Here is a 26,162-nt window from a genome sequence, read left to right as displayed (position 1 = left end):
CGAGTTTGGGCAACGACACCGACTGCCTCGGACATGCCAACTTCAACGACAAGTCCCTTTCGTATACGGTTGAGGGACTGCCGACCGAATAATCAGTCTGGCAGCGGTGGTTGAAAAACCTACCTAGTCGCTTGAACTTGACTTTTTTTTTTCTTCTCTCCCCTACCTGTTCACTTAGGTAACATTTTGCACCTTTTACCTTGCATACCTTACCCTACCTAAACTACACAAGCCCATCAGCCGAGTCACGCCCGGACAAGGCATGCGCCGGACCAATAACGACCGGGCAACGCCCTCCCCACGCAGCGGAGCGTTTGCACGAATGCCAGTGCGGCTTCCCACAACCTCGTCAACACCGCCAACGCCGACCTCGACAGAGTCCACGATGCCGGAAAAGGTCTCTGTACTGTTCTGCTGCCTTGGCAACATTTGCCGGTCGACAATGGCCGAGGGCGTCTTCCGCGACATGACGGCAAAGGCGCCCTACAAGGATCGGGTCGGGAGGGTAGACTCGTGCGGCACAGGTTCGTTACCATTTTGATTTATAGCATAGCCAAGGCGATGCGGCCTTTTCTCGACATGCTACAAAACATGCAAACAGTCATCTGACAAATTTGCACCGCGGGGCTTACATGAATGCACACAAAAAAACAACAGGCGCGTATCACACAGGCGACAGCCCAGACGACCGGACCATGGCGACTTTGGAGGCGCACGGCATCACAGACTACCAGCACGCGGCGCGCAAGGTGTCGCTCAAGGATTTTGACACGTTCGACTACATCTTCGCCATGGACCGGTCCAACCTGTCGGACCTGGAGCGGCTGAAGCGCAGCAAGCCCGACGCAAAGGCCAAGGTCATGCTTTTTGGCGAGTTCTCGGGCACCGGCAAGGCCGAGATAGTCAGCGACCCTTACTATGGTGGTCACCAGGGCTTCGAAAAGGCCTACGAGCAGGCGATGCGGTTTTCAAAGAACTTTCTGAAGGAGAAGTTCCCGGGGGTGGAGGTCGAGTCGGAGAACTAGACCCTTTTTTTTTTTTAACAAACTGCGATGGCAAAAGGGGGCCCAAAACATTACGATACCAAGACAAAAGAAAAAAAAATTGTAATCACGCACTCAGAAAAACACTCATGGCATAAACCCCTCTCTTTCTGTAGAGCAGACCCGAGGGGTAATACAGGACAGCACGTGATAGAGACGAGCAGGTCATAGATGATAATGTTTACATTTTGCTTCTTCTTCTGCTGGCCCCCAAAAAAGAGCCGAGCCGTCGCCCGCATGCATTGCATGATATGGGGCAGGCAGGCAGGCATTGCAGTATTGCCAGGATATAACGTCAGCCCTCTAATGAGGTGGAGGGGGCCAAGATTATGAATGGGTTAGATGGCCATGGGATGACATGGGGGCGAGGTCCATTTGTCAGACCTTACGATCAAGACAAGTGCTTGTTGGGTTCCTTGGCTGTAGGATACCATTCTCTGATCTTTATTATTTGGTTATTTTTTCCCCCTCATCAAATCTTGTCGAGTAGAATGTAAATAGCTTCATTTACCACAAGTCTCTGACACTCTGGAGGGGTAAGACGGGCAGGACGCGGCCGTGCGCCCAGCTTATATGACATTTTACAGTACCTACGTTACCTTACTCCATACCCTACCACACTACGTCGTACCTAAGGTACATAGTAAGTAAGCTTTGCTACCTGAGAAATTGTACCCCACCGTTGCTGAGCCTTGCCCCTGGATAACGGAGGCTAGCTCTCACCCTCAGTGTCATGCCAAACTGGTCAGTAAGTAAGCGGGCTGCTATGAATGGGGCGATGCGATCAAGAAAGACATGGCCAAACTTGCATGAAGGTATCTGGATGCGACGGGTAAGGATGGTAGTTAAAAAAGACATGGGGTTTGACACAAAATATTCTGAAAAAAAAAGGTAACTTCGTGTCAAATGGACATTTTTTTGGGGTAGGGGGGATTCGGGTTGGGGCTTTGAAATCCCTGGAATGAAGAATCTGTTTTGTTTTCGCGCCCTGGTATTGGCGGTGGTATTTCCAAATCTGGCTCACTGTGGCGTGGGTAGGAATCGCGCGCGGCTACAGAGATTTGATGGATGCGCGATGCCGCTGCCTGCCCTTGCGGCTGCAGGTGCCTAAGTACTGTACATACAGTTACAGTACCCTCAGGAACGGGCTTCTTCCCTCATCGGCCCGTTTGTCACTCGCCACGTTGTTTTTAGCTGCAAGATACTTTCTACAGCCCGGAGAGCCTCGCCCAGGGATAGCGGGGGGACCCCTCCCCCTGCGGGGACTTTTGAGCCAAGGTCCCCGCCCTCCATCCTAGGGTCAGCAACACTTTGCAACGGACGCGAGACTACGATTTGCGTTGTTCGGATTTGCCCCTCAGCTCTTAGTTAGTGCTAGTTCTCCTTCCTGGTGTGGTTCGCAAATTTGGCAGAGGCTAAATTTGAATACCTTACCTCTCTACCTATCCAGGCCCCATTTTCTATCCCCTTAGTAGTCTTGTTAAGATCTTTAAACCGGAGGCGAGCTCCCTCCTGTCTCGTCTCACATACCTGCTGAATGTATGCTGTGGCTTTCCATTCATATATTGTGCTGCTTTGTCTTTTATTCCACGTCGCCTGATCTCTAAGAACCGTCTTTTTTTGTCCCCTCACTTTCTCTCTCTCCCTCTCTCTCTCTCTCTCTTCCCCCAGACAAACACGAAGACGGGTCTGCAGAGTCTCTTTATCTCGCGCGTCGCTTGTGTTACCCCTGAAATACCGAGCTTCCCCGCCCCCTCGCACCTCTTTGCTTCACATCAACGATCTTTTGCGCAGCCTAACCTCTTTGCGACGCACAATCGTTCGCGTACTTTTTTGCCTGTCACCTTCCCTCGGTGACTATCCCGAGAGAAGAACAAAAAAAGAACTCATTGAGCCAACAACCCTCAAGCAGCATAAAAAAAGAGGTAACCCCACTGCAATCATGTCGGATCTCCAGGGTCGCAAGATATTCAAGGTGTTCAACCAGGACTTTATCGTGGACGAGCGTTACACTGTCACCAAGGAACTCGGTCAGGGAGCCTACGGCATCGTGTGGTACGACTTTATCCTGTCTTCATCCTCCACTTTTTTTTTCCCCATCGCGCGGCCGCAATCCTGAGAAACCAATAGCGCGGCCTTGGTTGGGCCTTTACTGCTTCTACAAAAGATCTGGGCTGATATCTGACACCTTGCGGTTTTCCATTTTCTAGCGCCGCCGTTAATAACCAGACGTCTGAGGGTGTTGCCATCAAGAAGGTCACCAATGTTTTCAGCAAGAAAATCCTGGCCAAGCGCGCCTTGCGCGAGATCAAGCTCCTGCAGCATTTCCGTGGCCACCGTAACGTCAGTTCGCATAATCTCCTGCGCTTGGTGCTGCCAATCAGTCGGCGCAAATGATCGCCCGGTCTACCTAGACGATTGTTGACACGGATTCATGCGCCATAGATTACCTGTCTCTATGACATGGACATACCCCGCCCAGATAACTTCAACGAGACCTATCTCTATGAAGGTATGCACTTGTCTTGTAACAAGGAACCCCCATGACTGGATACCACCTCCACGGTCCTGGGTTGACAATTAAGGGGCGTTTATATATACGGATCTTGCTAACATCTTGACCCTCATATAGAGCTGATGGAGTGCGATCTGGCTGCCATCATCCGATCAGGCCAGCCATTGACCGATGCGCACTTCCAGTCTTTCATCTACCAGATTCTCTGCGGCCTCAAGTACATACACTCAGCAAATGTGCTGCACCGCGATTTGAAACCCGGAAACTTGCTCGTCAATGCGGATTGCGAGCTGAAGATTTGCGACTTTGGTCTTGCGCGTGGCTTCTCGGTCGACCCTGAGGAGAACGCCGGTTACATGACTGAATATGTGGCTACCCGATGGTACCGTGCCCCTGAGATTATGTTGAGCTTCCAGAGCTACACAAAAGCCAGTACGTATTGTCTCCGGGGAGCTCCGTGGCTGCCAACCAAGGAATCGCATGTGTGTTGCGCTGTATGGCATTGTATCTGTGACTAACTTTCTCTGCAGTCGATGTATGGTCGGTTGGATGTATTTTGGCAGAGCTGCTAGGAGGCCGGCCTTTCTTCAAGGGGCGTGATTACGTCGACCAGCTCAACCAGATCCTTCATATTCTCGGCACACCAAACGAGGAGACTCTCTCGCGAATTGGATCCCCGAGGGCCCAGGAGTACGTCCGTAACCTGCCTTTCATGGCCAAGAAGCCGTTCCCGACACTCTTTCCCAACGCCAACCCCGACGCGCTGGACCTTCTCGACCGCATGCTGGCGTTCGACCCCTCATCCCGTATCTCGGTTGAGCAGGCGCTCGAGCACCCGTACCTCCACATCTGGCACGACGCCTCCGACGAGCCCGACTGCCCAACCACCTTCAACTTCGACTTTGAGGTCGTCGAGGACGTCGGTGAGATGCGCAAGATGATCCTGGATGAGGTCTACCGCTTCCGCCAGCTTGTGCGCACCGCCCCTGGTGCGGGCGGCCACGGTGCACCCCACGCGCCTCAAGTGCCGATCCCTGCAGGTGCCGGTCAGGGTCAATGGAAGGCCGAGGACCCGCGCCCGCAAGAGTACGTTGGTCAGATGAACGATCTAGAGGCTGAGCTTGCCGGCGGTTTGGATCAGAGGAGGTGAGCGGGTCTCTCTATGGAGAGGGCATGATACACTGCTGCTGGGCAGAAATGACCTCTTTATATATTATCTCTTTTTATATTTTTTTTCTCTCGTTTATTCAAGACGACGGTGGCAAACTGGTAGCCTATCTATTTATTTAGCCTGCTTTGGGTCTGCAGACCTTGTTTGATTTGTGTTCAGCAGCGAAACAAATTCCTGATTAGGTGCTCTAAGGAGTCAAGAGTCGGTTTCTTTTTTTAAATGTTTTCTCAACATTTTGAACTGGGTGGGTTTCAAAGTACACGCAAAGATGAGATTATAGCCACAGTGAACAAAACATGCCCGGCCAGGGTATTCCTCTTTTTACTGCCAAGTATGGTATCATGTTCAATCACGTAGGTCGAAATGAGGTTTTGGCAGCGCGCATCAGGGTCTAAATGTTGTTCTGATGCGAAACAAGACGTAATAGGACTACTAAAAACAATTGCGCTAGTATTGAAAAAAGACGGCTTATCCTAGGGCAATATGCGCACTTTTAACATTCACATCACTCTAATTGGTGTTTGCTGCTCTTTGATAGGTTCACTTGGCTTGCACCGTGACCAAACAAACACACGCCCAGATTAACTTTTTTTTCGTCCCAACACGGCCATTAGCTAGCTTTGTGTGTATTTATCATCTTCCCTCTACGGCAGCGATCCCGCGAGACGAGTCCTCTGGGATCACAAATTCGGCAAACAGGCCCGAGGGCCCCAGATGTCTATCTTACTCGAGCACCTTTGTTCTCAAGAACCATGCGTAAAAAGAAATTAGTTATAGATTTTTTTTTTTTTTTTTTTGAGACATGGGATGGTGGTGGTTGTGGTTTGGGCTTTTTGTTGTTTAACAAGCATAAACCTGCCCCCTCCCCAGCTCATGTTGCGCGCGGTCTGATCTGGGAGGACGCGGAGAACCGTCTGCCTGGAACCCCATGTTTTCATGATGACTACCAATTTCTGTTGTCCGCCGTGTCGGACCTAACAAAGGATATGACAGCCCAATCCTGTCCGGACCACGGGTGGAACAAAACCAGCCATGACCCGGGAGGGAGGATAGAGGGGGTGTATGTGTGGGGGAGGAGGTTCTAGCCCGTACCTCGGTCGGCGTTGCCTGTTACGCTGGCGCAACGCTGTCTGTCGCTGCTTTAAAGTATATTTGGAGACTGAGAAGAAAGAGAAAAAAAAATAAAAAAAAAAAAAAATAAAAAAGATCTCGTCAACATGTGCTGTGTCTCTTACAAAATATGCTCCAGTCAAGAAGCGCCGGTCAGGAATTTGGAAATGTGAGCGAGTTTTGATTGTAGTGGTGCATCAACAACCATCCGATTGTGATTTGAATTTGAGGAAACCAGATGTTGCATGGCACACCGAAGTATAAGCGAATATATACGTCTATTTCATTCTCGTATCCTCGCCCGAAAAAAAGATGTCTAGTAACGGAGTTTAAGACTACTTGTGCCTCACATACTACTGGGCAAATATGATTGGTTTTGTGAGTAATAATGATCAATTTAAAAACTAAAATTCCTCACACCCTCTGCTATCAAGGGTTGGGTATATCCGAAGCCGAAAGAAAAGAAACAACCGGTCATAAGAAAAAGAGAAAAAAAAAGACAAACAAGCCATCCCATAAAATATATACCTGCTGATTTCCGTAGTGTTGTACACGAAGAACTAGCAAGGCTTGATCCGAAGCGAAAAAAAAGAAATAGTGGAACAATGTATATGAGCGAGAGACGAAGAAAATGAGGGCGAGGAAAGACCCCAACGCCACATTAAATGCATTTTGGTGTTTGGTGCTTCTAATACTGTGCACATATTACTGAAACAGACGAGAAGAGGAAAGGAGAAACGACTGCCAAGATGGGCATGAGTTTCGCCTTCTTACTCGGTGTAGAACCAGTAAAAGGCAGTGTACGGCACACTGGCAACGGGCACGGTGCCGTTCTTGCTGCAGGCCTCGCCGACACCACCGGCGGTGATGACGCGGTAGACCTGAGAGTTGTTGCCGGTGTTGCTGAGGCCCTTGCCGTTGTCGTTGAGCAGGAGCCACTTGACGGCACCGGTGTCAAGGATGCCGCGCTCGGCGTTGGCAGGGGCATCGACAGACTGCTTGAGACCAACAGAGAAGCGCAGTTTCATGGTGGACAGGTCAAAGGTGGGGTTGCTGCCAGCGTCGAAGTAGTGGTGGCCCAGAAACTTCAGAGAAGCACCGCTGGTCTGGGGCAGATCGGCAGGGGCGATGAAGGGGTTGGCGACAACGGCACCGTAGGACGAGGGAGGCAAGCCGTTGTTGGGCGAGGCGCGAGTACCAGGGCTGGCAGCCTTGGGGTCCTTGAGATTCAGGGGGATGTTGGAGCCCCAGAGCGTGTTGGCGGACAGGGCGTTGAAGGCCTCCTTGGATAGGCCAGTGTTGGGCGTGCCTGGGTACAGAGAGGTGACGTCGTACAGGACGGCGAGGGCGCCGGCGGCAACTGGTGATGCCTGGCCGTCAGCGCAGGTGTAGTTCTGGATGCCATGACCAACGGCGATAACCCTCGGAGAGCAGCTTGCGTTTGGTGCTGGCAGGTCAACGCCTATGTGGGATGAATGTTAGTTCAGAGAATATAGTATAAAAAAAGGATAGTGGGGATGACGTACCTCCTGTAGAGGGAAGAGTGCGAGCAGGAACACCGCTGGGCTTGCAAGGCGAGGCGGAAACAGAGGCGACGAGCGCTGTGGCAAACAGCAATGTTTTGGAGAACATGATGACTGTGTGTGTGAGAGAGTATGTTGTCTGTGTTGACAGTATATCTATAGAGCTGCTGCTCTTGTTGTGAATGTTGTTGTTGTTGTTGTTGTTGATGTTGTATAGAATAAGCTATGCCAGTTGAAATCTATTTGAGTGGCTTCCTGAGCGCGGTCAAAGAAACAAATGCAGTCTAGTTTGTTACCGAAACGTAAACGGAAGGAAACGACGTTTAAGGAAACCGGTTGCAAGGAATGCTGGAGTTTTTTGGATGTTGAGTAACTGAAGATATCTAGAAGAGATGGAAGAGGTGAGGGTGGGAAGGGAACTTATATCGCTTGTGGAAATTGTTCAGTTCATACAAATTACAAAAGAGCACATCAAAAAGGTACGGAGTACGCGATATGCCTGTCCTTCTTCAGAGGGGGGGTGGGGTCGCGGCGGAGTGTGTAAAGTCAAGGGTGTAGGTTTATTAAGAATCGGGCAAGCGAATAAGTGACAAGGTAGTATGTATGTAGAACAAGGTACGAAGTAGTGCAGACACCAGGTTTCCGTAACGGGGTCTGCAGTCTTTCTCCAGAAAACGCTTGGACAGTGTGCTGTCATGGAGATGAGGGTACTTCCCTCCCTTCCCTCTCTGTCTTTTGTTTCTTGCCCTATTTGGGAGATATCGCGCAGGGACCGTCTGTCGTCGGTGAATGAGAAGGAGGGTTGATGTGGAGACGAACGAGGTAGGTGTCAAGCCTCAGGGTATCATGGTGGGCAGGGTGTGTATGCCAGGGGGTGGTGCTGCATGCAGCTAAGGTCCCTTTCCTGTATGAAGCATGTATCCAAGAAACCCCTCTGTTTTCAATATCAGAATCTTGTGAGATGTGAGAATGCTTCACACTATAGAACGCAAAAAAGGATGTGACTATGCAGGGTGCAGATGCGTTCAGAAAAAGAGATGAATAGAATTGGAAGTAGGGTTTCGAAGGATGTGGTTCGAAACAAAAAGCGGCGCGCAAGTGAAGGGGAAAAAAAGGATAAACCGCAATCTAGGAAGTTAGCTCCCTTACTAGAGTGAAAAAACCCCTGTAGATCAGAGCACTGCTGAACTGTACTACGTACTGTCGTAGAACGGTAGTAATGATTAGTACACATATTTTATTACACATACCTTACCTTAATTACGCAGCACTTCGCATCTTGCCATTGCTTTTTTTATGCACTGCAGATTAACCACGATGCTGAAGCGGCTGGAAACGGGATAGGTAGGCCACGGAATCTGGCCATGGACCCAGTCTTGCTGTATCTGGCCGCTTCTTACTGCTTGACTTTGCCTCCCCAGTGGGTAGGTAGCTCTGACAAGGATAATTCAAAGGCAAGACAGAAGAAAGTTGAGAGCGCAATAAAAATTCCATGTGGAGCAACACCCCAAGTTTAGCTCGCCCCGCTGTACCGCGTCTAAATTGAACCAGGGGTGCGTATTTAAAGAACAGGGATCAGGTCAGGAACGGGAACTCCCCCCAGGCAATATCCAAGTTCAGGTTGCAAAGGGAAAACGGAGCATTCCCGCCCGGGGCAATTTCCTCACCTTTTTTTTTTTTTTTTTTTCTTTTTTCCTGCTGTAAGCAACTGACCGTTTTCATATTGTCAACAAGGAACAGCTAGCTTCCTTGTAAGAAAAAGAGAGTTCGTCCTTAATGGTAAGTAGCTGTCTCCAATCTGTTGCTGGTGGGTTTTGTGTGCGTCTTGATCTGATTTATTTTTGGGGAATTGGGTTTTCTTCGTCTGATCAACCTGATCGTCTTCAATATTAGTCTGTTACTAGATTTGTTTGGTTGATAATTTCTGGCAAGCCGCTGACCCAATTTGGCCCGTTTACAAAGCGGTAGCAGGAAGCGCCCGTCAAATCTTTCGACGGGCGCAAGATTTGACGGGCGCGACTGGAAATTGATTGACACTGGCGCCCGCTGACCTTCGATTGGATTTCCCAAAGGGCTGAGCCCCACTGACACTATTGGGGGGTCTTGCGGAGTAAGGTACGAATACCGGTAATCGATTAAAGAAAGATCCGCAGCGAACGCGTCGTCGCCTCGCACCCACATCGACACTAGCCCAAAAAAAAAAAAAAAATACTACCTACGTACTTGTTGTAGAGACCCAAAAAAAAACGAGTATGTATGTTCTGACCGCTTTGGTCGTTGCGTGAAAACTTGTTTCTTACGGTAGCCTCTTCGTCGCTGAGCTCATAAAGTGCTGATGCAACATCAACTATCAAGTCGGTTGTTAAGAATAGCATCTAAAAGTGGAGGGAAAATTTGGGGTCCTCAGATCGCAGAGCCCACTCGGACAAAAGTTGTTTACTCGCGTGCCATTTCAAGCAAGCCGGAGGGCGTGTTATCCGGAGGCTGAGCATTCAGGGCAAGAATTATGGGAGACGATGAAAACCATGGTTGGTTTTGTCAGACAATCGTAAAAAAGAAGTTAGTAACCAGGTCATGGCTTCTGCTCTGCTAAGGTTAGATCTGGATCCAATGCCATGTGGCGCGCCGTTTTACCGTTTATTGGGCTCACAATATTGGATGACTTTTCTCACGGCTACAGCTACCCTTTTTTTCCCTCGAGGCAAGGACGCCACCGTAATTGTTTGGAGGCTTGGGAGGGTACCATTCTTGCCATTCCTCAATGCTGCATATCGTCGCAATATCGCCAATACCGCCCCGCCCCACCACGACATGACTTTCAGGGCCCAGTTTTGCTGACAGCCTGCCCGATTGGGGCTACAAGTCCGTTGCGTTTATTGTGTGGTATATGCCGCAGTGTGGCCCCGCGAGAGAGAGAAGTTGAGAGAAGGAGAAGAGGGGGGGGGAAACGGATTTCTACCCACGTACACAATTATAGAACGGAAGAGCACGGCAACTTGCAGTATACATGCTTTGCGTAGATAGATAAGGTAGGTAGCAAGATAGGTATATATTTGTTTGTGGTTCCATCAACAAAATTGCGATATACAGTCTGGCGTTTTTCCCCCGCTAAGAGATAAGTACCTTACTATAGGTTAGGTAGGCATCCAAGGTGTAAGTTTTAAGATCGTCAGAGCAAGGTCCCGAAGATCTGGGCGAGATCAGCCACCATTATCTGCCGTGAGAATCTTGCAATATAGCTCGAGTCAACAGCATCATCCAACCTACCCAAGTTCGCCATGGGTACCTGTGCTGCCAAACCCCCTTTCTTTCCGTTTTGCGTGTTGGAAAGAAAGAATCATGTATTCGATACGAGAGGGAAAAGGGGAGAGTTCTGGTCGAAAACAAGGGGCTCAAAAAGAGTTTCGTCTACTAGTAATGACTTGATTTTTGTCGCATTGACACTGACAAGATTGACAGTTTGCGTTGCATTCAACAGTAGAGTTATCCATGCATGTGTCAAACTCCCCGAGGCTGCGGTTCAAAATTGTACTTTAAGTGCTTTAGGGGTAGGCGAGTGTGATGAAATGCATAACCTGTGGCGAAAGAAGCTTCATCGGTCATTCCGTCCGTAGAAACTGAGCCGCCCAGCGTCTCAGGCTGCCCGGGGAAATCAGATGTGCGGCTCCAGAAAGGATGTCACCGGGATTCGATTGAATGTTTTACATGTTTAGGTGATGGCCTCAGGGGTGCAGAAAGAGGAAGGCTGCCGATGGTTTCCCGTCACCGTGGGTCTACCAGGCTCTCTTTGATACTTTGCATATCCGGCCGGTTGAAGCGAAGGGCGTGATGATGGGATGATGATTTGTGTCTTGTTGGTTGGTTGGTTGGTTTTTTTCTTCTTCTTTTTCTTTTCCTCTTTTCGTTCCGACCTCTAGGTTGAGTTGGAGAAGCCCCTGTTCGGCATCATTGTCATGTTGCAATGAGGTTGGTTGCTTACCACGTACTTCGTACTTCTGGGGGTGAGTTGGGGCCACACTCAGACATGGCGGCCAGGTTGGGGAGCAACTCGCACAAAATCGCACAGCATCACCGTTTGCCGCAAGTTGGACATAAGAGAAAACAAACTACTTCATAAATAATATCTTCCAAAATATGCAATGAAAGTCGGCCCAACGAGTCAGCCGGCACCATGCCGACGGATCTAAAGGAACCTGTTTGCATTTCTAGAAGGGAGGGTTGCAAACCGTAGGTCTCGACCCTGCAGCAAGGCAATAAATGACCTGGTTGGTGAGCACTTCATCGGGTCAGAACCCTCCCTCACTCACACCAACCAACCAGCCACAGCTAAAAGCGGCGGCATACAGATCATTTCCTTAAATAGCTGAGGGGGACAAGGGAGAATGGGTTGTCGCAAGTTGGTGGTGGGTTGCAATAGAGCAGGTTGGATGCGAATTAGAAAGCTGACAGCTGTGGATTACAACAAGCAAATACCACGTAATAAAAACCACTTTACTTTGGTCACATACGAACGAAACAAGTACATACAGTACTTCGTAGTAGGACTGCTGCTGCATACAGTAGCTAACATCGTAGTGTAATTACTACGTGGTAATCATGTTGGTCGTGCAAAAAGCCAAGAGAAGCAGTCACTCGAAAGGATCGAACATCAGCGGGGACTTGAACCGTGACACCGTGGTCTGTCAGCGAGAAGCGACTTGTGATGGAGAGAGGGTTGAGGGTTTTGTTTTGTTCACAGTGGTACCGATTATTTCAGGTGGAGTTTTCCCACTCCAGGGCAGGGTCCGTGACACAATCCAGACCCGGTCGGGTCCAGGGCACGTGGGGGATGAAGTTGAATTGGGCTAGCTCCTTGTTCCCGCAAGGCACCGAAGTTTGCCTGAATTTCTCCGTCGCCGCCCGGACCACCAACGCCGTTGCCAAGTTGTTGCATCTGAGCTTTGTTTTTTTCTTTTTCTTGTGGAGCTTGGCTTTTGCTAAGGCTTCTGGCGTGGATTTTTTTTGTCCGTTGTTTCCCCTCACTTGTTCATTGCTAGTGGGCAGTTGCTCCAGTTCATCTGCAGGATGAACAGTCACCCCACACCGCATCCAAGAAAACTCACCTACCATAGTACAGTTTTGTAAAGGAAAGAGGTCAACCGACATTTCAGCGATGCCGCCTCGCCTGTCTATAATTGGAAAAATAATTGAGGGCCATTGAGTACAGTGGCGACTACGCGTGATATGTTTGTTTCTATTTTTGTTTTCATGGTTATCTTTCTTTTTTTTCTTTTTCTTCCTTTCTCTTTCTTTTTTTCTTTTCCTTTTTTATTTCCTTCTTTACTTCTCAAAAGCAATATCTATCTACCTTGGAATACCTACCGATCAGAAATAAGTCAAAGCGGCAAAAGTTGCACATCAAGCCAAGCCATCTGCAAACAAAATCCACTAAAAGTTTCGTTTCAATTATGGGGCCGCAAAGTCGTTCCTGGGCTTGTTTCAGCTGTACTATGTATACCCCCCATGCTTGTTCATCACCTCGCCTGCCCCCTGCGTATTTTTGGAGATCCTCCCAAGAGCTTGTCAAGAAAATCTCAAACTTCCAAGACTTACAGCCTCCTTTACACCAATTTGAATTCCATTTTATTGCCCTAGTCGGAAAAAATTAGGCTTATGATAGTGCGATCAAGTATCCGGGGGAAGAGTGGCGCCTGATCGCCCGGCCGGTTCGTTCCTCCGGTTGAAGAAAGAAAAAAATCAATTGCGTAGCAATTTTCCAGCTTCACGGTTCAGGAGTTCGTGTCATGAAACTACAAGTCTCAGACGAGCCAACAACCAAGTCAGCACAAAAGTTAGAAACATCACATATCTGACATGTACCGTTAAGGGTAGTATCCAGCCAGAGTCTTGAATTGAATCGTATTGCATCCACGCCACGTCGCCGAAGGAGAAGACAAGCAGGGTAACAATTCGCGAATGAGTGGAATCGGGGGTCTATGTCAAGCAATGAATTGCTCAATTGAGCTTTGCCACAAGTGGAGGGGTTCCTGGCAGACTCATGACTACCTACCTACCTACTTGTCACCTTCCATTGATTATGATGATGATTAAATGCAAGCGAACAATTACCGGTAGACACCATTGCAGTACCATCCCGCCCGCGGAGATCCTCTTGGTGTTATCCGAAAAAGGCCACCAAAACGATTCGATGGACCGTATTAGTCGGGGTTGCTACGATGCTAATTACTGTTCAGTATGGTGCGGATCAATATGTAGGCGTCCTTGTAGCAGCAGCAGCAGTCAATCTAGCTGGGTCCGTTTGTTCTAGTATCGGCTTAATCCACCTAGTCTGCTTGTCGATGTAGTGCAACCGGCTTCTCACCTTGTTTAACTCCGGGGAATTCGGGTTCGTTTATCCACCCAGTTTGTTTTTAGTTGATATTGAAAAAAAAAAAAAAAAAAAAAAAAAAACCCTGCAGTAAAGTAGTATGCGACACAAGAGCAAGCATCGCCACATCTAACCATAAGAACACTGCATTCATTTTGCGCCATCCAGCGTTTGCCATGGAATGCCAATTCACAACTAAATGACAGCCACATCCAAATTTTGCAAATGCACATCGTCAATTTTATGCACGGCGTCTGACTTCTTGCAGCAATTGTCATGAATGACCACACCTAGACCGGCTGTCTACTCCAATGAGGTGTAATCTCGAACGAACCTACTGCGGGGTTTGGGCGCTTATGCGTGTGTCCGGACTGGACAGAGCAAAAGGCACTAACGCACCTCGCTAATTAGGCGACTATACTGCGATGTTACCTTGCTTTTTTTTCGACATTCGATATTATTCCATCATCTCAGTCAATTTTTTTCTTCCTGTTTTCTTGTTCATCTTATCTGTCGTTCCTTCGGGATGGCATTGCCGTTCATCAGCGGGAGTCGGACATTCAAGTTCCACCAGACTATCGACTTGGCCGCATATGATATGTCCACAAGATGGAACCCAAGACCCCCTTTACTTCGAGACCCAAGTTCTAGATATGAGTAAGTAGTAATTCGTAAGAAGACTTAAAATGTTGAGGTAGCAACTGTTGAATCTAGGGGACCGAAACCCGATCCAAGACCTTAGAGGTTTTGGACCAAGTCAGTACATCATTGGCAAGGGTGGTTGTCTCTCCAAATACATATCTTGACCTGGAGACGTGTTGAGAGGTATTCAACGAAGTATCATGTCTTGGTTGTATCAGCTTCTAACGTTCAAAGTGCAGCTGGAGACTACCAACTGCACTGTTCATCCTTTCATGCCGTATGCGGTCACTTAGAATGCCCCTCTTGGCCCTGTTTTCTCAGTGCATATACTTCTAAGCCCTGCTTGACTTGCTGTTTGTCAACCTTGCCTTCAGTTGGGTCGGTCGGCTGCTTTTCTGACCACCCTCCGACGCCGTTGGTAGGCAGTTACTTCATAGTCTCGCTAGTCTAGCACATGATCTATATCGGATGTACGTTGGTGGGTTTTCGAAGGTATGCATTTTTTGGGCTCACTAACACCGTCTCTAAAGCCGACTACTGGTCTCCATTGGCCCAGGACTGCGCCGGAAGTAATAGACCGGTCTGCCTGCAGTATCCGGGGGCTCGAATTTTCATTCATCCCTTGCATCTGGCATGTGGACATTCCTTTTTGTTGCTTGCCACTCTTTGTCCGAACGCGGCCCATCGAGTCATCGTCTGCCACATCATCCGCACGCATTCTCCAAATATGATCGGCTGGACTGGCGGTGAAATAGAGTACTAGCCGCAGACGCGCGGATGTTGGGCAACCTCCCTTGCAGCATCTCACCCCCATCCCTCGCGCTTGTGGTCGTTTATTCTGGATCAGCACTGCCTCGTTTGTCGATGACTATGCATCTGCATCCATGGGGTGTAAGATGGCGTGAGAAGTGACTTGTCAACTTGTACTGCAAACTTGCGATATCAAGTTTAGTTTGTCTCCGTTTCTTGATGTACCAACTAGCCTTGGTCAAGGTCGGCAGTTGTAGAGACGTCAGGTAAAATGGTTCCGTTTCCAACTAGAAAACGGTGGGTAAAGAAACAAAGTCTATGAAGTACCTTTATTTTTGGCTGTCTTGCTGTCTGTCTTGGATGTTTTCAAGAAAAGGGAGGAGTTGGTTCTAGGCTTTTGGTTAGGTAGTATTGACGGCTTCTGCATGAAAGTGAGCGAGTTGTTCTCCGGTGACATGCCCATCTCAGTATTGAAACGATATTCTGGGTGCTAAAGATACTGCCTGAAGCAGGCTTTATATCACGGGAAACTCGTAAAACATTACTATACACTCAATGAGATTGCATACAATGCAATTACTCAAAAACATGACAATTCCTTTTGCCCATGAGGGATAACCCCTTGTCTACCTCATGGCTTGCTCCAGAGCTGCCGCTGCAACACCACATCCCGCAACGATCCAAGTCCACTTGTTCGTCACCGCCTCAAAGCCAGGCCAGAAGGAGTTCACTTCCTGCTGGTATCTCTGGAAATCGACCTTCTTGGTCTGGTTCTCCTTGGTGTATCGCTCCTCCTGGCTTGCCTCGTTCTCCTTGTCCCCACCAAAATAGCGCAAGAACAAGTAGTTGGCAATCGAACCACAGACTGCCAATGGGTGGGAAAGAAGGTTGTTCCCGTATAGGAACAGAGGGAAAGAGAAGTGAACAAGTGCATCACCCAGATAGCTGCATTGTTGATAGCCGTTAGTCACTTTCCTTGAACTTTATACTATTTCTTATTTCCAGTGCGATTCTGAAACTTACTTGGGATGCCTAACAAGGCTCCAAACACCGTCTTTGCACATCTCTGTCTCGGTCCCGACGCTCCTCGCCTTGAACCGGTCAAGCTGCAGATCCGCCAAGGTCTCGAGCGCGAAGCCGGCACCAAAGACACCGACAGCCACGGCGCTCATCCACGCGGGCGCTCCAGCCCCAGCAACGAGCCATGAAACGCCGCGATCCTGCGCCGACGTGCGGAAGAGTAGCGAGAACGGCAGGGTGATGGCGGTCTGGAACAGCGCCTCGGGGAGATAGACGCCTAGGAAGGCCTTGAGGCCCCAGAACCGGGGATCCTTCTTTGCCGGCTCGTAGCGCGGCTCATCCTTGCCGCGCTGCACCGAGCGCCTGGCGATTCGCCACATGAGCCGACCGCCCCAGACGCTAAAGGCGGCAAGCAGAAGCTTCTCGGGCCGCTGCAGCGAGTTCCAGGCGTCGGCCACGGGAACCCCGTCGGCGACGTGGCGACCGATGGCTGCCCACCAGGCGTTCAGGACCATGCCGCTGGGCCAAAGCCAGTCCTTGGTCTCGAGGCGGTTGGTGGCGCGGCCGGCGAGGTAGGCGGCGACTGAAAGACCTGAGTGGAGGCCGAATGATGGGAGTATGGTGCTCCTCAGGATGCCGACGTCGAGGAGGTTCGAGGTCAGGCCGGCGTGGGCGTGGCGTTGACTGGGAAGGTAGGACGGCCCTGGGCCGTGAGGGGCCGGCGCCATCGGGGCGGCGCCAGCGAAATCTCCTGTGGTTGACATGATCGATTGGTCGCTTGCACGGAGCAGTCAAGATAATTTCATCGTTCCAGGAATATGCAAGACATATATAAGACAGATTTGGACGATATTGGATGATTCTTCGATGCGTTGATCAACATGTAAGACAGGGCTGGTCCCGCAGTAAACGTCACAATGATCCTGATGTCAATCAGGGGTACGATAACTATGACGAAGATTGACGTAAAGCTAATTCTGGATAACAAACCCAGTAGGAAATCTTCATAATGATAATAATAATAATGATACTCCGAATATCGAACAGGTGAGAACATTGTACCTATGTTAGTCGCCCAAAGCGGTAAAACAAAACATATTATCTATAGTATTTACAAATGCATTAATTTGGCATTTAAGTTTTTTTTTTTTTTTTTTTTTTTTTTTAATTAGACATCATCAAGGTGAAAAACAGGCCAAGCCCATGTCAAACAATACCAGAATACAAGAATACCTTAGAACTACGTATACCCGGTCAGTTACCACGTTTGAACTCAGATCTTAGTTCATACGGTTTCAGGATCTCCCCAGACGCGCTCCTTCACTCCCCTGGCAACACATGTGTGACTTTTGGCAGCTGATTTGGCGACGAAACAAAGTCAAACAGACCGACTGAGAAAATTGAACAAAGTAAAAAAAGATGGTATTGTTTTAGTATCAGTAGCGAGTCAAAGAGATTTGGCCCTTGCGTGTTGACAACCGGAACCAAGTTTTGTTCTTTTGCTTTTTCTTTTTTTGTACGTCGCTTGATTTATTGTATTATAAATCAAAAGACGCGCATCAGCGCCCCAATCGCCTGCCATGCAGTTACCCTGAATGAGACCTGCTTGGGCCCTTTAAAAATTTCATCCCATCAACATGTATGTGTTGACACCCGGCAATTCCGGATGACAGTGCTGTCCTTAGCTGAAAAAAAAAACTCAATTCATGTTTGGACGAATTAGAAATATAAGAGCCTAAAGCTTGAATCTAAAAAGTCACGAGGACGCGATGTGCATACCGTAGGTACATTCTTACTGAAATTTATTCCTAATGAAAATAATGACGGCAACGTTCACTAGAGTGGGTATAATGACGATAACCTTAATATAAGGGAGCGGATTTGATTTCAGGCAAGCTGATGTCATTATTCAATACAGTAATGGGGCAGGGCTACAATCAAAAACCCACGGGACCACCTGCTGCCGGCAAGGTCGGGTCGGGTTTTGGGAATGGATCAATACCGTTGCGGTTGGCACAGGCGATCGCTGTTTGCTTGGCGCAGGCGCATGAGTAGGTAGGTAGGTAGACCGTTGAGGGGCAGATCTGGGCCTTAGCGCACTTTTTGGTATCTTTCAGCTTTCCGACCTGGAATCTGACACCCTTGATTTTTTTTTTTCTTTCTTTGTCGTATTATCTTTTCTTTTCTTTTTCTTTTGCTTCTTCTTGTGAAGTAGTTTTTCTCTCTCATAATTAGCTTGACCGCCATAGTTACCAAACAGGATTCTTCAGCATCTCCTAGCTCTGATAAACCGCCAAACCTCAAAGCTTCCAGTTCTACAATAGAATCGCATCGCGCCTAGCATGCCGGGCTCCACTGAATATGCGACAGGCGCAACGGCAGACCCTGAGGTCGGCTACCCCAAAGGCCATCTCGGCCACCTCACAGAAAGCGAGAACAAAGCTCTTTCGGAATTCAAGGTCATCATAGCAGAGAATGGACTCTATACACCAGGCCCTCCTCCATCACACGACGACCAGACTCTGCTGTAGGTTTTTTTTTTTTTATGGCAACGCTGCTTTCCGGAAGCTTCGGAAGCACTGACATTTCCCGCATCTGCATAGACGATTCCTACGAGCCCGTCGTTGGGTGCCGCGGGATGCTTTCAAGCAGTTTAAAGAGACGGAAGAATGGCGGTCTACGACAAGATTAGATACTCTTTACGAAACGATCGAGCTGGACTCATACGAGCAGAGCCGTATAATGGTGCGCACCCTGCAACTGGGTTCCTTTTGTTCAACCCTTCAAGGGTATTTAAATAGCTGACCAACGCGTTGTGTCGCATCCAGTACCCGCAATGGACAGGACGCAGAGATAAGAGGGGCATGCCGGTATACCTATTTGAGATCAAGGAGCTGGACAGCAAGGCTGTAGCTGCCTACGAAAAGGGAGCCGACGACACATTCAGCCGCGCGCATGCCGACGGCTCGACCCCTCCGAAACTACTGCGCCTGTTCGCCCTCTACGAAAACCTCACCCGCTTCGCCCAGCCGCTATGCACCGAGATGCCCGACAGGCCCCACCCTCAGACGCCAATAACGATGAGCAATAATATCGTGGACGTCTCGGGCGTCAGTCTACGGCAGTTCTGGAACCTCAAGGCGCACATGCAGGCCGCTAGCACGCTCGCTACCGCACACTACCCTGAGACTCTGGATCGCATCTTCGTCATCGGCGCACCCTTCTTCTTCTCCACGGTGTGGGGCTGGATCAAGAGGTGGTTCGACCCCATCACGGTTTCCAAGATCTTCATCCTGAACCAGTCCGAGGTCTTCCCCGTGCTGAGCTCCTTTATGGAAGTTGAGAATATCCCAAAGCAGTACGGCGGGAAGCTCGACTTTAACTGGTGCGACCAGCCCAACCTGGACCCGGCCATCAAGGCGCGCGCTACCTGGGAGCCAGGATTCGACACGTTCCCAGAGGGCCCAGTTCTGTGGAAGGTTTTGGACGAGGAGCGCCTCGAGTGCGTCGCCGTCGGTTCCGTTAACCACAAGCAGCGCAACGTACGCGTTTGCACAATGCCGCGGTCTTTCAAGGGAGTCGTGTCGAGCAATCAACCTTACCACAAGACAAAGGCAACAGCACCCGCTTCGGACATTTCAGCCGTTGAGAGTGGTGTGCAGAAGCTCAGTGTTCAAGAGGCAGATACAGATGCGGCAGCTGCCTCTACGACCAAAGAGGAGATTATTGCCGAGAAGGGGGCTAGTGCGGTCGATACCTCTCCTGCCGCGTCCGCAAAGGCCGCGTGATGAATGCCGTTGTCTAGAGAAACAGAACCAGCTCATTATATGGATGACTTTTTACATTGGCGATTTCCAAGGCTATAAACGACTTAGCTTGGAGCCACATCTTTTTAGCTCGATAGACGAGTGCTTGCGTTGTCTCTTATTTTTTTTCGAGTTTGGCTACATTTTGAGGGCGAGAACTTTTTTTTTGAATATGCTTCAGTGCTGTCCTGGGATACAAAACTGGACAAACCGGTTTTTTGTTGTCAATCATTCTCCATCGTCGCGTACTCCAGATAGAATCAGTTGGCGGGCAGTTGATACCGCATATTCCATGGACTACTGTGCCATGTTGTTCATTTACCTACGGTCTAGCATCTGCGTGTTACTTTATATACCACATTTTAGTCTGCCAAATTGAAGCATGACCATCTCATAACGCCAGTCAATCAAGGCATGGTGAACTCTCAAGCATCTATTTGTGGGAATCATTTCTGGAGATGGACAAAAAGAAAAAAAGACGAAACTCATTACACTAAATCTACCAAGACCCTGACATACCTCTTGTCAGTTCTGTCTCCTCCTCCGCCACCTCCTCACGCCCAGCTCCAGCTCATCCCACGTCATGCCATCCTTGACGTGGCAGAAAAGCACACCCAGCGCCTGCTCGACATCCTTGTTGCGGGCCTCGTCGTCAAAGAATATCATCTCGCTGTAGGGGATCCCGGTGCGGTTTTGTATTGCGTCAAAGTGCCGCACCTTGCTGGACGGGTAGATCTCCAACCCGGCGTCGAAGACGTCGAGCGCCCTGCGAGCCTTTTCCTTTGCCAGCTGCTTCTGCGTCGCGGCCGGCGCCGCCTGCATGCTGCCGTTGGCGGCCATGGTGGAAAGGCCGGCGGCGGCGGCGGCGTAGGGCGGGATCTGCAGCTGCTTGAGCACGTCGCGGGCCAGGTCGGGCGCGTGCGTGCGCGACGCCACCGCAAGCCTCACCCCGGCCATGGGGAGCGTGTACAGCATGCGCGGAACGTCGGCGTAGAACGAGTACGTGTCGCCGATCTTGTCCGTCACGGCGCTGCAGTGCTGGCTCTTGTCGGCGGGCGCCACCGCCTTGATCGGGGGAGTGACGTGCGTGTCGACCCAGAACGGCCAGAGCTGCGTGCAGGAGTTTTTTTTTATTTTCATTTGGTTCATTTGTCAGTAAAAGTCCGCACCTGGGCGGGCGCTAGTGAAAAAAAAAGGGATAGTGGTCAACTCACAGTGTAGTCGAGGTCAAAGACGATGAGGCGGGGGAGGGGCTCCTCGTCGGTCAGGACGGGCGGCAGCGAGCTCGGGCCTGGCGCCGAGAGACCGGCTTTGTTGACGGACGACGACGAGGAGAAGTTGGAGGTCTGGGTCGAGTCCGAGTGTGTCGTGGTGACGCTGGAATGCGCCGCCGCCGTGTTGGCTTTTGACAGCTTCTTGGCCATGTCTTCAAAAGGCTCGCCGTTTCCGGCACGCAGAGACTGACAAACCACCAGCAAGATCTCGCAAAGGACGCGCACACCGAGGCGCATGCGCAGGGGGTGGGGAAAAACGCGTACTCTTTTTTTTTTCGTTATTTTTTTTTATGTGTTGTTCTGCAGCAAGTTGTCGCGATGTCGGCGTTGCGCTGTAGTGTGTTTTCGGCCGACCGACATTGACGTCAGCTGTGGGGTTGGAGGGGCGCCGGTGCTTTGCCCCTGAGCCCTAACCCAGGGCAGCTAGACTAGACTAATTGCTTCTTTAGGCAATGTCAAGGGACTATTGTGCCTATGCCTGAATATAATTCATACACATCCGACATCATGAGTAAAGTGAATATTATTCAAAAATTCCAAGAAAATTCTCAAATAAGTACTAAGCCCATGAAATAGTGTACAAGTATTCTAACCGATGTCTTACAGGGTATAGTGCAATAATCGACAGATGCTGGGGTTCCATCAAAGATTCTGGCTAGCATGAAAGATATAAAAGTAAATATAAGAAATAAGAAAAAAAAAAAAAAAAAAAAAAAAAAAAAAAAAAAAAAAAAAAAAAAAAAAAAAAAAAAAAAAAAAAAAAAAAAAAACTCAGGAGTCAAAAATCGCCCCATACGCAGGCACACCCCTAGACTCCAGATTATACACCACCTTCCTAGTGACGGCCTGGTTCGAGATGACGACCACGGCCTCGCACCGACCCAACCTCTTCCGCCCTCCCAGCGCAAACTCCCCACCGGTCCCGCTGGCCGCCCACATTCGATACGCCATCTTGACCAGGTCCGGCCGCCCCTGCTTCCTGGTGTCGTGGATGACGGCGTCCGGGTCTGCCCTGAGGACCGTGTCGACGACGGCCTGCCCAAACGTCTCGAGCGGCGAGGGGGCGGACCAGATGACGCGCACGGGGTGGTCCGGCATCTCGGCGAAGAGGGCCAGGCACGGGGCGATCCCCGACCCGGTTGCCATGATGATGACGGCCTCGAACATGCCCGCGATCCGCATCACCCCGTACTGCGGCACGCCCCGCGTGTAGATGTGCGTAGGGGGCTTGGCGATGATCTTGCGCGTCCAGTCGCCCGCGTCCGAGATGACTACCGAAAACCCCGTCTTGCTTGCGTTGGAGAGGGTCGAGCTGGATAGGTGATCCAGCTGCTGTCGGTGGTGTTGTCTCGCGAGCGCTTTGGCTCTCGCCAATGCCTTGGCTGACTCAATATCTACTACAGCTGGGGGTTCTTGACCAGTTTCCCTCAGTGCCCCACCGGGACTGCATGGTCGCCCATCAGTTGCGGCTTGAAAGCACCCGACACCGATAGGGAACGGCCCTGCTGCAGTCTTGGGGTTGGGGATGACGGCAAAGGCGTGGGTCTCCTTGAGGGGAGCATCGGACAGGCGTATGGCCTGCCCATAGTGACCGTCGCAGTAGGAGAAGTTGAGCTTGACGCAATGCTTTGACAGGGGCTCTACTTGAACTTCGCGTCGCCGCAAACGAGTCCAAGGGTAGATGACCAACAGAGTGATCAAAAACAACAGCCGGAACGATGGACTGACAAGCAGTGCTTGGCCGTAAGAGAGCCCCATGGCGGGCGAGTCATCAAACGCGATGAGCAACGTCTGCGCCCAGAAGAAGACAACAACTGACCATCCAAGGAAGCGATGTACTCCTTCAAACCAGTTATGAATGCTGGCGCGAACTTTGGGATGCGCAAACACCAGGATCAGGGCCAACATGACGAACGTGCCATACGTTACCAGGTATAAGTAGCCCCTGAGTGCGGAGAGCACTTGGCCTCGGTCTCTTTGCTGATGGTCGATCGTGAGGAGGGCCACGAACACCACGTACCAGAGCGTTCCTGCAACGCCACAGCCGCTGTGAACACCGCCGTATGAGTACACCTTGGCGAAGAGGCGGCGGATCCTGAGTGGGAAGCGCCTCGGCCACGTGCCAAACATGATAAACAAGGCGTTGACAATGTGCTCGTTGCGAATAAGCATGGCAACGAATATGTTAGCCGAGACTGCGGTTGATGCCTCTCGGTATGTGAGGCGGCTTGTTCCGATAATTGTTTGGCCGAGGAGTGCCGCCAGGACAGCAACGTTGCAGATAAAGGCGAAAGTAAAAATGCGCCTGTAGACGGATCCAAAGTTCCAGCGAAAGTACCTGTAAAGGCTTGTGCCTTTTTTTGGTGGCAGGGCCAAGGATTGTCTGCGATAAAGACTGTGACGAATACTTCGCAATGTCGATGCTCGGGATTTTCTCTGAGATTCACCTATGTCTTTTTCAGCCTCGTCAATTCTGTAGGGCACTTGTGCAAGATCGCAATGAATGTTGTTGTTGAGTGCAAGGCTCGATTGAGAGCTCGCAAATGTCGGCGCGCATGGCTGTATTCTACCCTCTTCCAAGTCTTTGACGTTGATGATCTGACTTTCACGACAACCAAGGAAGAATGCTCTTGTCGGTCTCGAGATATCCTGGCCTCTCTGGCCTGGAAAGCTAGTTGAATCGTAGTAGTATGCCTCTGTATCTGATAGGTCTTCAATGTCGGGCAGGGGCCTAGTGAGGATATCATCATCCCATACACCAGATCGTCTACCCTGGAGGCTAAACATCGAGTCTTGGTAGGGTAAGTACTGAGCAGCCAAGTAATTGTATAGATTTGAATTCTGAGAGACAGCTGGACTTGCTGAATGGGTAATGAGAAGGCTAAAGGTGACTCGACTCAGTCTGAAGAATAGTGGCAGTTGAATGGACAGCTCAAAAGATGCAGGTTGATAGTGCCCAGAAATTAAAGAAGTATTAAAAAGACTTTGATGTTAATGCTACAAGGATACAAGAGCTTCTTGAAAGATGACGAGACAGTTACAGTAGATACGAGGTTGGTCATTGGATGTATAACTATATAGTACAGCCATCGCGCTGGTCTGATGGAACAATCACTCTCACTCATTGTGACGACTATGCGGATACTCTATAGATGCAGAATCTTTCCATAACGAGCCGAAATCTGACAAAAGGCAATGTATTCTCGTTTCATCATGCAAGCCCTGCATACTGTCGAACGGGAAGCAGTCAAATTGCAGGGCTGGACGCATCTTGAGCTTACCCCAGATACTATCAAGCATTGTGCGATTGAGTACCGTCATGTATGTCATTTACTTCTGGGAAGTGTTGCTGTAAATAGAAAATCGGTGTAAGTCGTTGGTTGGAGAATGCGATGTGCATACACATGTACCTTGGTAAAGCGTCTTTTGGGAGGCAGAATAGGAGAATAATGCAAGGGGTCGTTTTTGGCCTACGGCTTGCATCGCGCGGCTGTTCGGGTCGAGTAAAGATTGGGGGCTCTGGATAAAAAGAGACGTAGCCGCGTTTAGGCGAGATGGAACCGGCCAACAGAAAGAAATGAATGATTGCTCTGAGGTCGGAAACGGTGAGCTAGGCTCTCTGTTGATATCCAATAGCCGGGCAGGCCATACATAGAATCAGACAGTAGGATATAGCTCATTGTCAAAGAGGCAATTCTTAGCTATAGGAAGTCGCTGTATGCAGTGTAAAAAAAAAAAATAGTCGCAGCTGGTTATTAACCACAAAGCAGAACATTGTAGACTTGTAAGGCGCCTGGAGCATGTGGTAGCTCACAATCCAGAAATTCGTGCATTCGTATAGCTCTGACGACTGTTCCTAGTTGCCGATATAGTGTGCATGTGCAACGCCAAGCAGTCCATGGTTCGTACTGATGTATAGAAGATGTGGTGTTAACATCTACCAGACCTTGCCTTCTTTCAACCGGAACTTCTGCAAACAAGGATCAGACAAACATTCCACTCGGCTGCTTGCTGCAATGGACTCTTTTTTGGGTCTAGAACCCAAAAGTTTCGGACGTAGCAGCTAGAAGTGACATCGCTTTCATTTACCGTAGCCAGTATTAGCCTGGATTGGGCGCAAAGGCGACCAATGACCAGTGGAAAAGCAAGAAAGCCATTTGTAGACTTGGCATACGAGCGGTGTATGTCGCAGGTGGGATATTTTGGGCATACAAGCTGACAGGGTATATCGTTCCAAAGAAGCCAGTACTAACCGGCAGCACAAGCTACATCTCATGACCAGGACTCGGTGTTCACAGCTAAATAAAACAACCACCGTGTTGAACGATCCATGTGCGGTCAATGAACGAGTTTTTTTTCGTCGACTTCATGTCATCAAGTTTATTGAGGGTTCGCTGGTTCAACACAGCTCAACCTGATGTGAGATAGGGATAGCCGCTTTCCTATACCTAGGTAACTTTAACCAACTGCTGTGGATTTTGAATGGATTTTGTAGTTGCTACTTGCAAGACAGATCTAGGGGTAATCCGGTTCAGATCTGCTGGAAACCCAACGGTGGGCAAATGTGGGAAGGCGGAACAGAATGCTACTGTGGCAGCAATCTGCATAGCTGGTGCAGGTAGGTGGTAGGCCAAGCACAATACATAAGAATGAGCACGGAAGATCTGTTGTAAGACAAAGATGACGAGGGCACGATTTCAGATCCCTGTGAAATTGTTAAGTTCTCGTTGGCCGTATGACGGCAATCTGACGAATGAGCTTGGAAATGCTGTGCCTCTAACTGACGTTAAAAGATGCCTCCTAGGTAAGGTAAGGTAGGTACCATAATCATCTATGATTGAAGAGAATGGCGGCCTTGCCGTGTTGATATCAACCGAAATGGAGGCGTTCTTTCTATTTAAAGAACAGCGAATTACAGGGCAATTGATTCCTATTTGTAGA

General features: G+C 49.6%; 10 protein-coding genes across 10 annotated transcripts; 4 read left to right on the top strand and 6 right to left on the bottom strand.

Moving 5' to 3' along the window:
- The first annotated feature begins 13 nt into the window (after positions 1-13).
- Positions 14-1,220, top strand: PgNI_01374 (uncharacterized protein). The gene is made up of 2 exons (XM_031121447.1): positions 14-524; positions 658-1,220. Exons 1-2 carry the CDS (start codon positions 263-265, stop codon positions 1,023-1,025), a joined length of 630 nt encoding a protein of 209 aa, XP_030987255.1. The 5' UTR covers positions 14-262; the 3' UTR covers positions 1,026-1,220.
- A 1,389-nt stretch (positions 1,221-2,609) lies between these two features.
- On the top strand, positions 2,610-5,020 carry PgNI_01373 (uncharacterized protein). Its single transcript, XM_031121446.1, has 5 exons — positions 2,610-3,098; positions 3,254-3,386; positions 3,489-3,555; positions 3,676-3,990; positions 4,089-5,020. The coding sequence occupies exons 1-5, from the start codon at positions 2,986-2,988 to the stop codon at positions 4,706-4,708; spliced, it is 1,248 nt and encodes a 415-aa protein (XP_030987258.1). The 5' UTR covers positions 2,610-2,985; the 3' UTR covers positions 4,709-5,020.
- A 1,189-nt stretch (positions 5,021-6,209) lies between these two features.
- PgNI_01372 (uncharacterized protein) lies at positions 6,210-7,627 on the bottom strand. The gene is made up of 2 exons (XM_031121445.1): positions 7,366-7,627; positions 6,210-7,301 (listed from the first exon to the last, which is right to left on the bottom strand). Exons 1-2 carry the CDS (start codon positions 7,469-7,471, stop codon positions 6,610-6,612), a joined length of 798 nt encoding a protein of 265 aa, XP_030987257.1. The 5' UTR covers positions 7,472-7,627; the 3' UTR covers positions 6,210-6,609.
- Positions 7,628-9,135: 1,508 nt separating this feature from the next.
- PgNI_01371 (uncharacterized protein) lies at positions 9,136-9,543 on the bottom strand (the record flags this gene model as incomplete). Its single annotated transcript, XM_031121444.1, has 1 exon — positions 9,136-9,543. The coding sequence occupies one exon, from the start codon at positions 9,541-9,543 to the stop codon at positions 9,136-9,138; it is 408 nt and encodes a 135-aa protein (XP_030987260.1).
- A 5,198-nt stretch (positions 9,544-14,741) lies between these two features.
- PgNI_01370 (uncharacterized protein) lies at positions 14,742-15,089 on the bottom strand (the record flags this gene model as incomplete). Its single annotated transcript, XM_031121443.1, has 2 exons — positions 14,742-14,813; positions 14,907-15,089. 2 exons carry the CDS (start codon positions 15,087-15,089, stop codon positions 14,742-14,744), a joined length of 255 nt encoding a protein of 84 aa, XP_030987259.1.
- Positions 15,090-15,644: 555 nt separating this feature from the next.
- On the bottom strand, positions 15,645-16,905 carry PgNI_01369 (uncharacterized protein; the record flags this gene model as incomplete). The annotated part of the gene is made up of 2 exons (XM_031121442.1): positions 15,645-16,066; positions 16,145-16,905. 2 exons carry the CDS (start codon positions 16,903-16,905, stop codon positions 15,748-15,750), a joined length of 1,080 nt encoding a protein of 359 aa, XP_030986004.1. The 3' UTR covers positions 15,645-15,747.
- Positions 16,906-18,061: 1,156 nt separating this feature from the next.
- Positions 18,062-18,482, top strand: PgNI_01368 (uncharacterized protein; the record flags this gene model as incomplete). The annotated part of the gene is made up of 2 exons (XM_031121441.1): positions 18,062-18,192; positions 18,377-18,482. 2 exons carry the CDS (start codon positions 18,062-18,064, stop codon positions 18,480-18,482), a joined length of 237 nt encoding a protein of 78 aa, XP_030986005.1.
- Position 18,483: 1 nt separating this feature from the next.
- Positions 18,484-19,929, top strand: PgNI_01367 (uncharacterized protein; the record flags this gene model as incomplete). The annotated part of the gene is made up of 3 exons (XM_031121440.1): positions 18,484-18,668; positions 18,745-18,886; positions 18,970-19,929. The coding sequence occupies 3 exons, from the start codon at positions 18,484-18,486 to the stop codon at positions 19,927-19,929; spliced, it is 1,287 nt and encodes a 428-aa protein (XP_030986007.1).
- Positions 19,930-20,472: 543 nt separating this feature from the next.
- PgNI_01366 (uncharacterized protein) lies at positions 20,473-21,458 on the bottom strand (the record flags this gene model as incomplete). The annotated part of the gene is made up of 2 exons (XM_031121439.1): positions 20,473-21,057; positions 21,162-21,458. 2 exons carry the CDS (start codon positions 21,456-21,458, stop codon positions 20,473-20,475), a joined length of 882 nt encoding a protein of 293 aa, XP_030986008.1.
- A 534-nt stretch (positions 21,459-21,992) lies between these two features.
- Positions 21,993-24,008, bottom strand: PgNI_01365 (uncharacterized protein; the record flags this gene model as incomplete). Its single annotated transcript, XM_031121438.1, has 1 exon — positions 21,993-24,008. One exon carries the CDS (start codon positions 24,006-24,008, stop codon positions 21,993-21,995), a length of 2,016 nt encoding a protein of 671 aa, XP_030987008.1.
- Between the last annotated feature and the right edge of the window lie 2,154 nt (positions 24,009-26,162).

The sequence above is a fragment of the Pyricularia grisea genome, assembly GCF_004355905.1.
Source record: "Pyricularia grisea strain NI907 chromosome Unknown Pyricularia_grisea_NI907_Scaffold_1, whole genome shotgun sequence".
Classification (NCBI taxonomy): Eukaryota; Fungi; Ascomycota; class Sordariomycetes; order Magnaporthales; family Pyriculariaceae; genus Pyricularia; species Pyricularia grisea.
The sequence above is the reverse complement of the archived record's forward strand: the minus strand, read 5'-3'. Positions and strand labels throughout refer to the sequence as shown.

Bases quoted from the DNA above. Each gene is read 5' to 3' on its own strand.
- PgNI_01374 (XM_031121447.1), top strand. From the start codon at position 263: ATGCGCCGGACCAATAACGACCGGGCAACGCCCTCCCCACGCAGCGGA. The intron at 525-657 runs GTTCGTTACCAT...AAAAAACAACAG, and splicing joins GGTAGACTCGTGCGGCACAG to GCGCGTATCACACAGGCGAC.
- PgNI_01373 (XM_031121446.1), top strand. From the start codon at position 2,986: ATGTCGGATCTCCAGGGTCGCAAGATATTCAAGGTGTTCAACCAGGAC. The intron at 3,387-3,488 runs GTCAGTTCGCAT...CATGCGCCATAG, and splicing joins ATTTCCGTGGCCACCGTAAC to ATTACCTGTCTCTATGACAT. The intron at 3,991-4,088 runs GTACGTATTGTC...CTTTCTCTGCAG, and splicing joins CCAGAGCTACACAAAAGCCA to TCGATGTATGGTCGGTTGGA.
- PgNI_01372 (XM_031121445.1), bottom strand. From the start codon at position 7,471: ATGTTCTCCAAAACATTGCTGTTTGCCACAGCGCTCGTCGCCTCTGTT. The intron at 7,302-7,365 runs GTACGTCATCCC...CATCCCACATAG, and splicing joins CACTCTTCCCTCTACAGGAG to GCGTTGACCTGCCAGCACCA.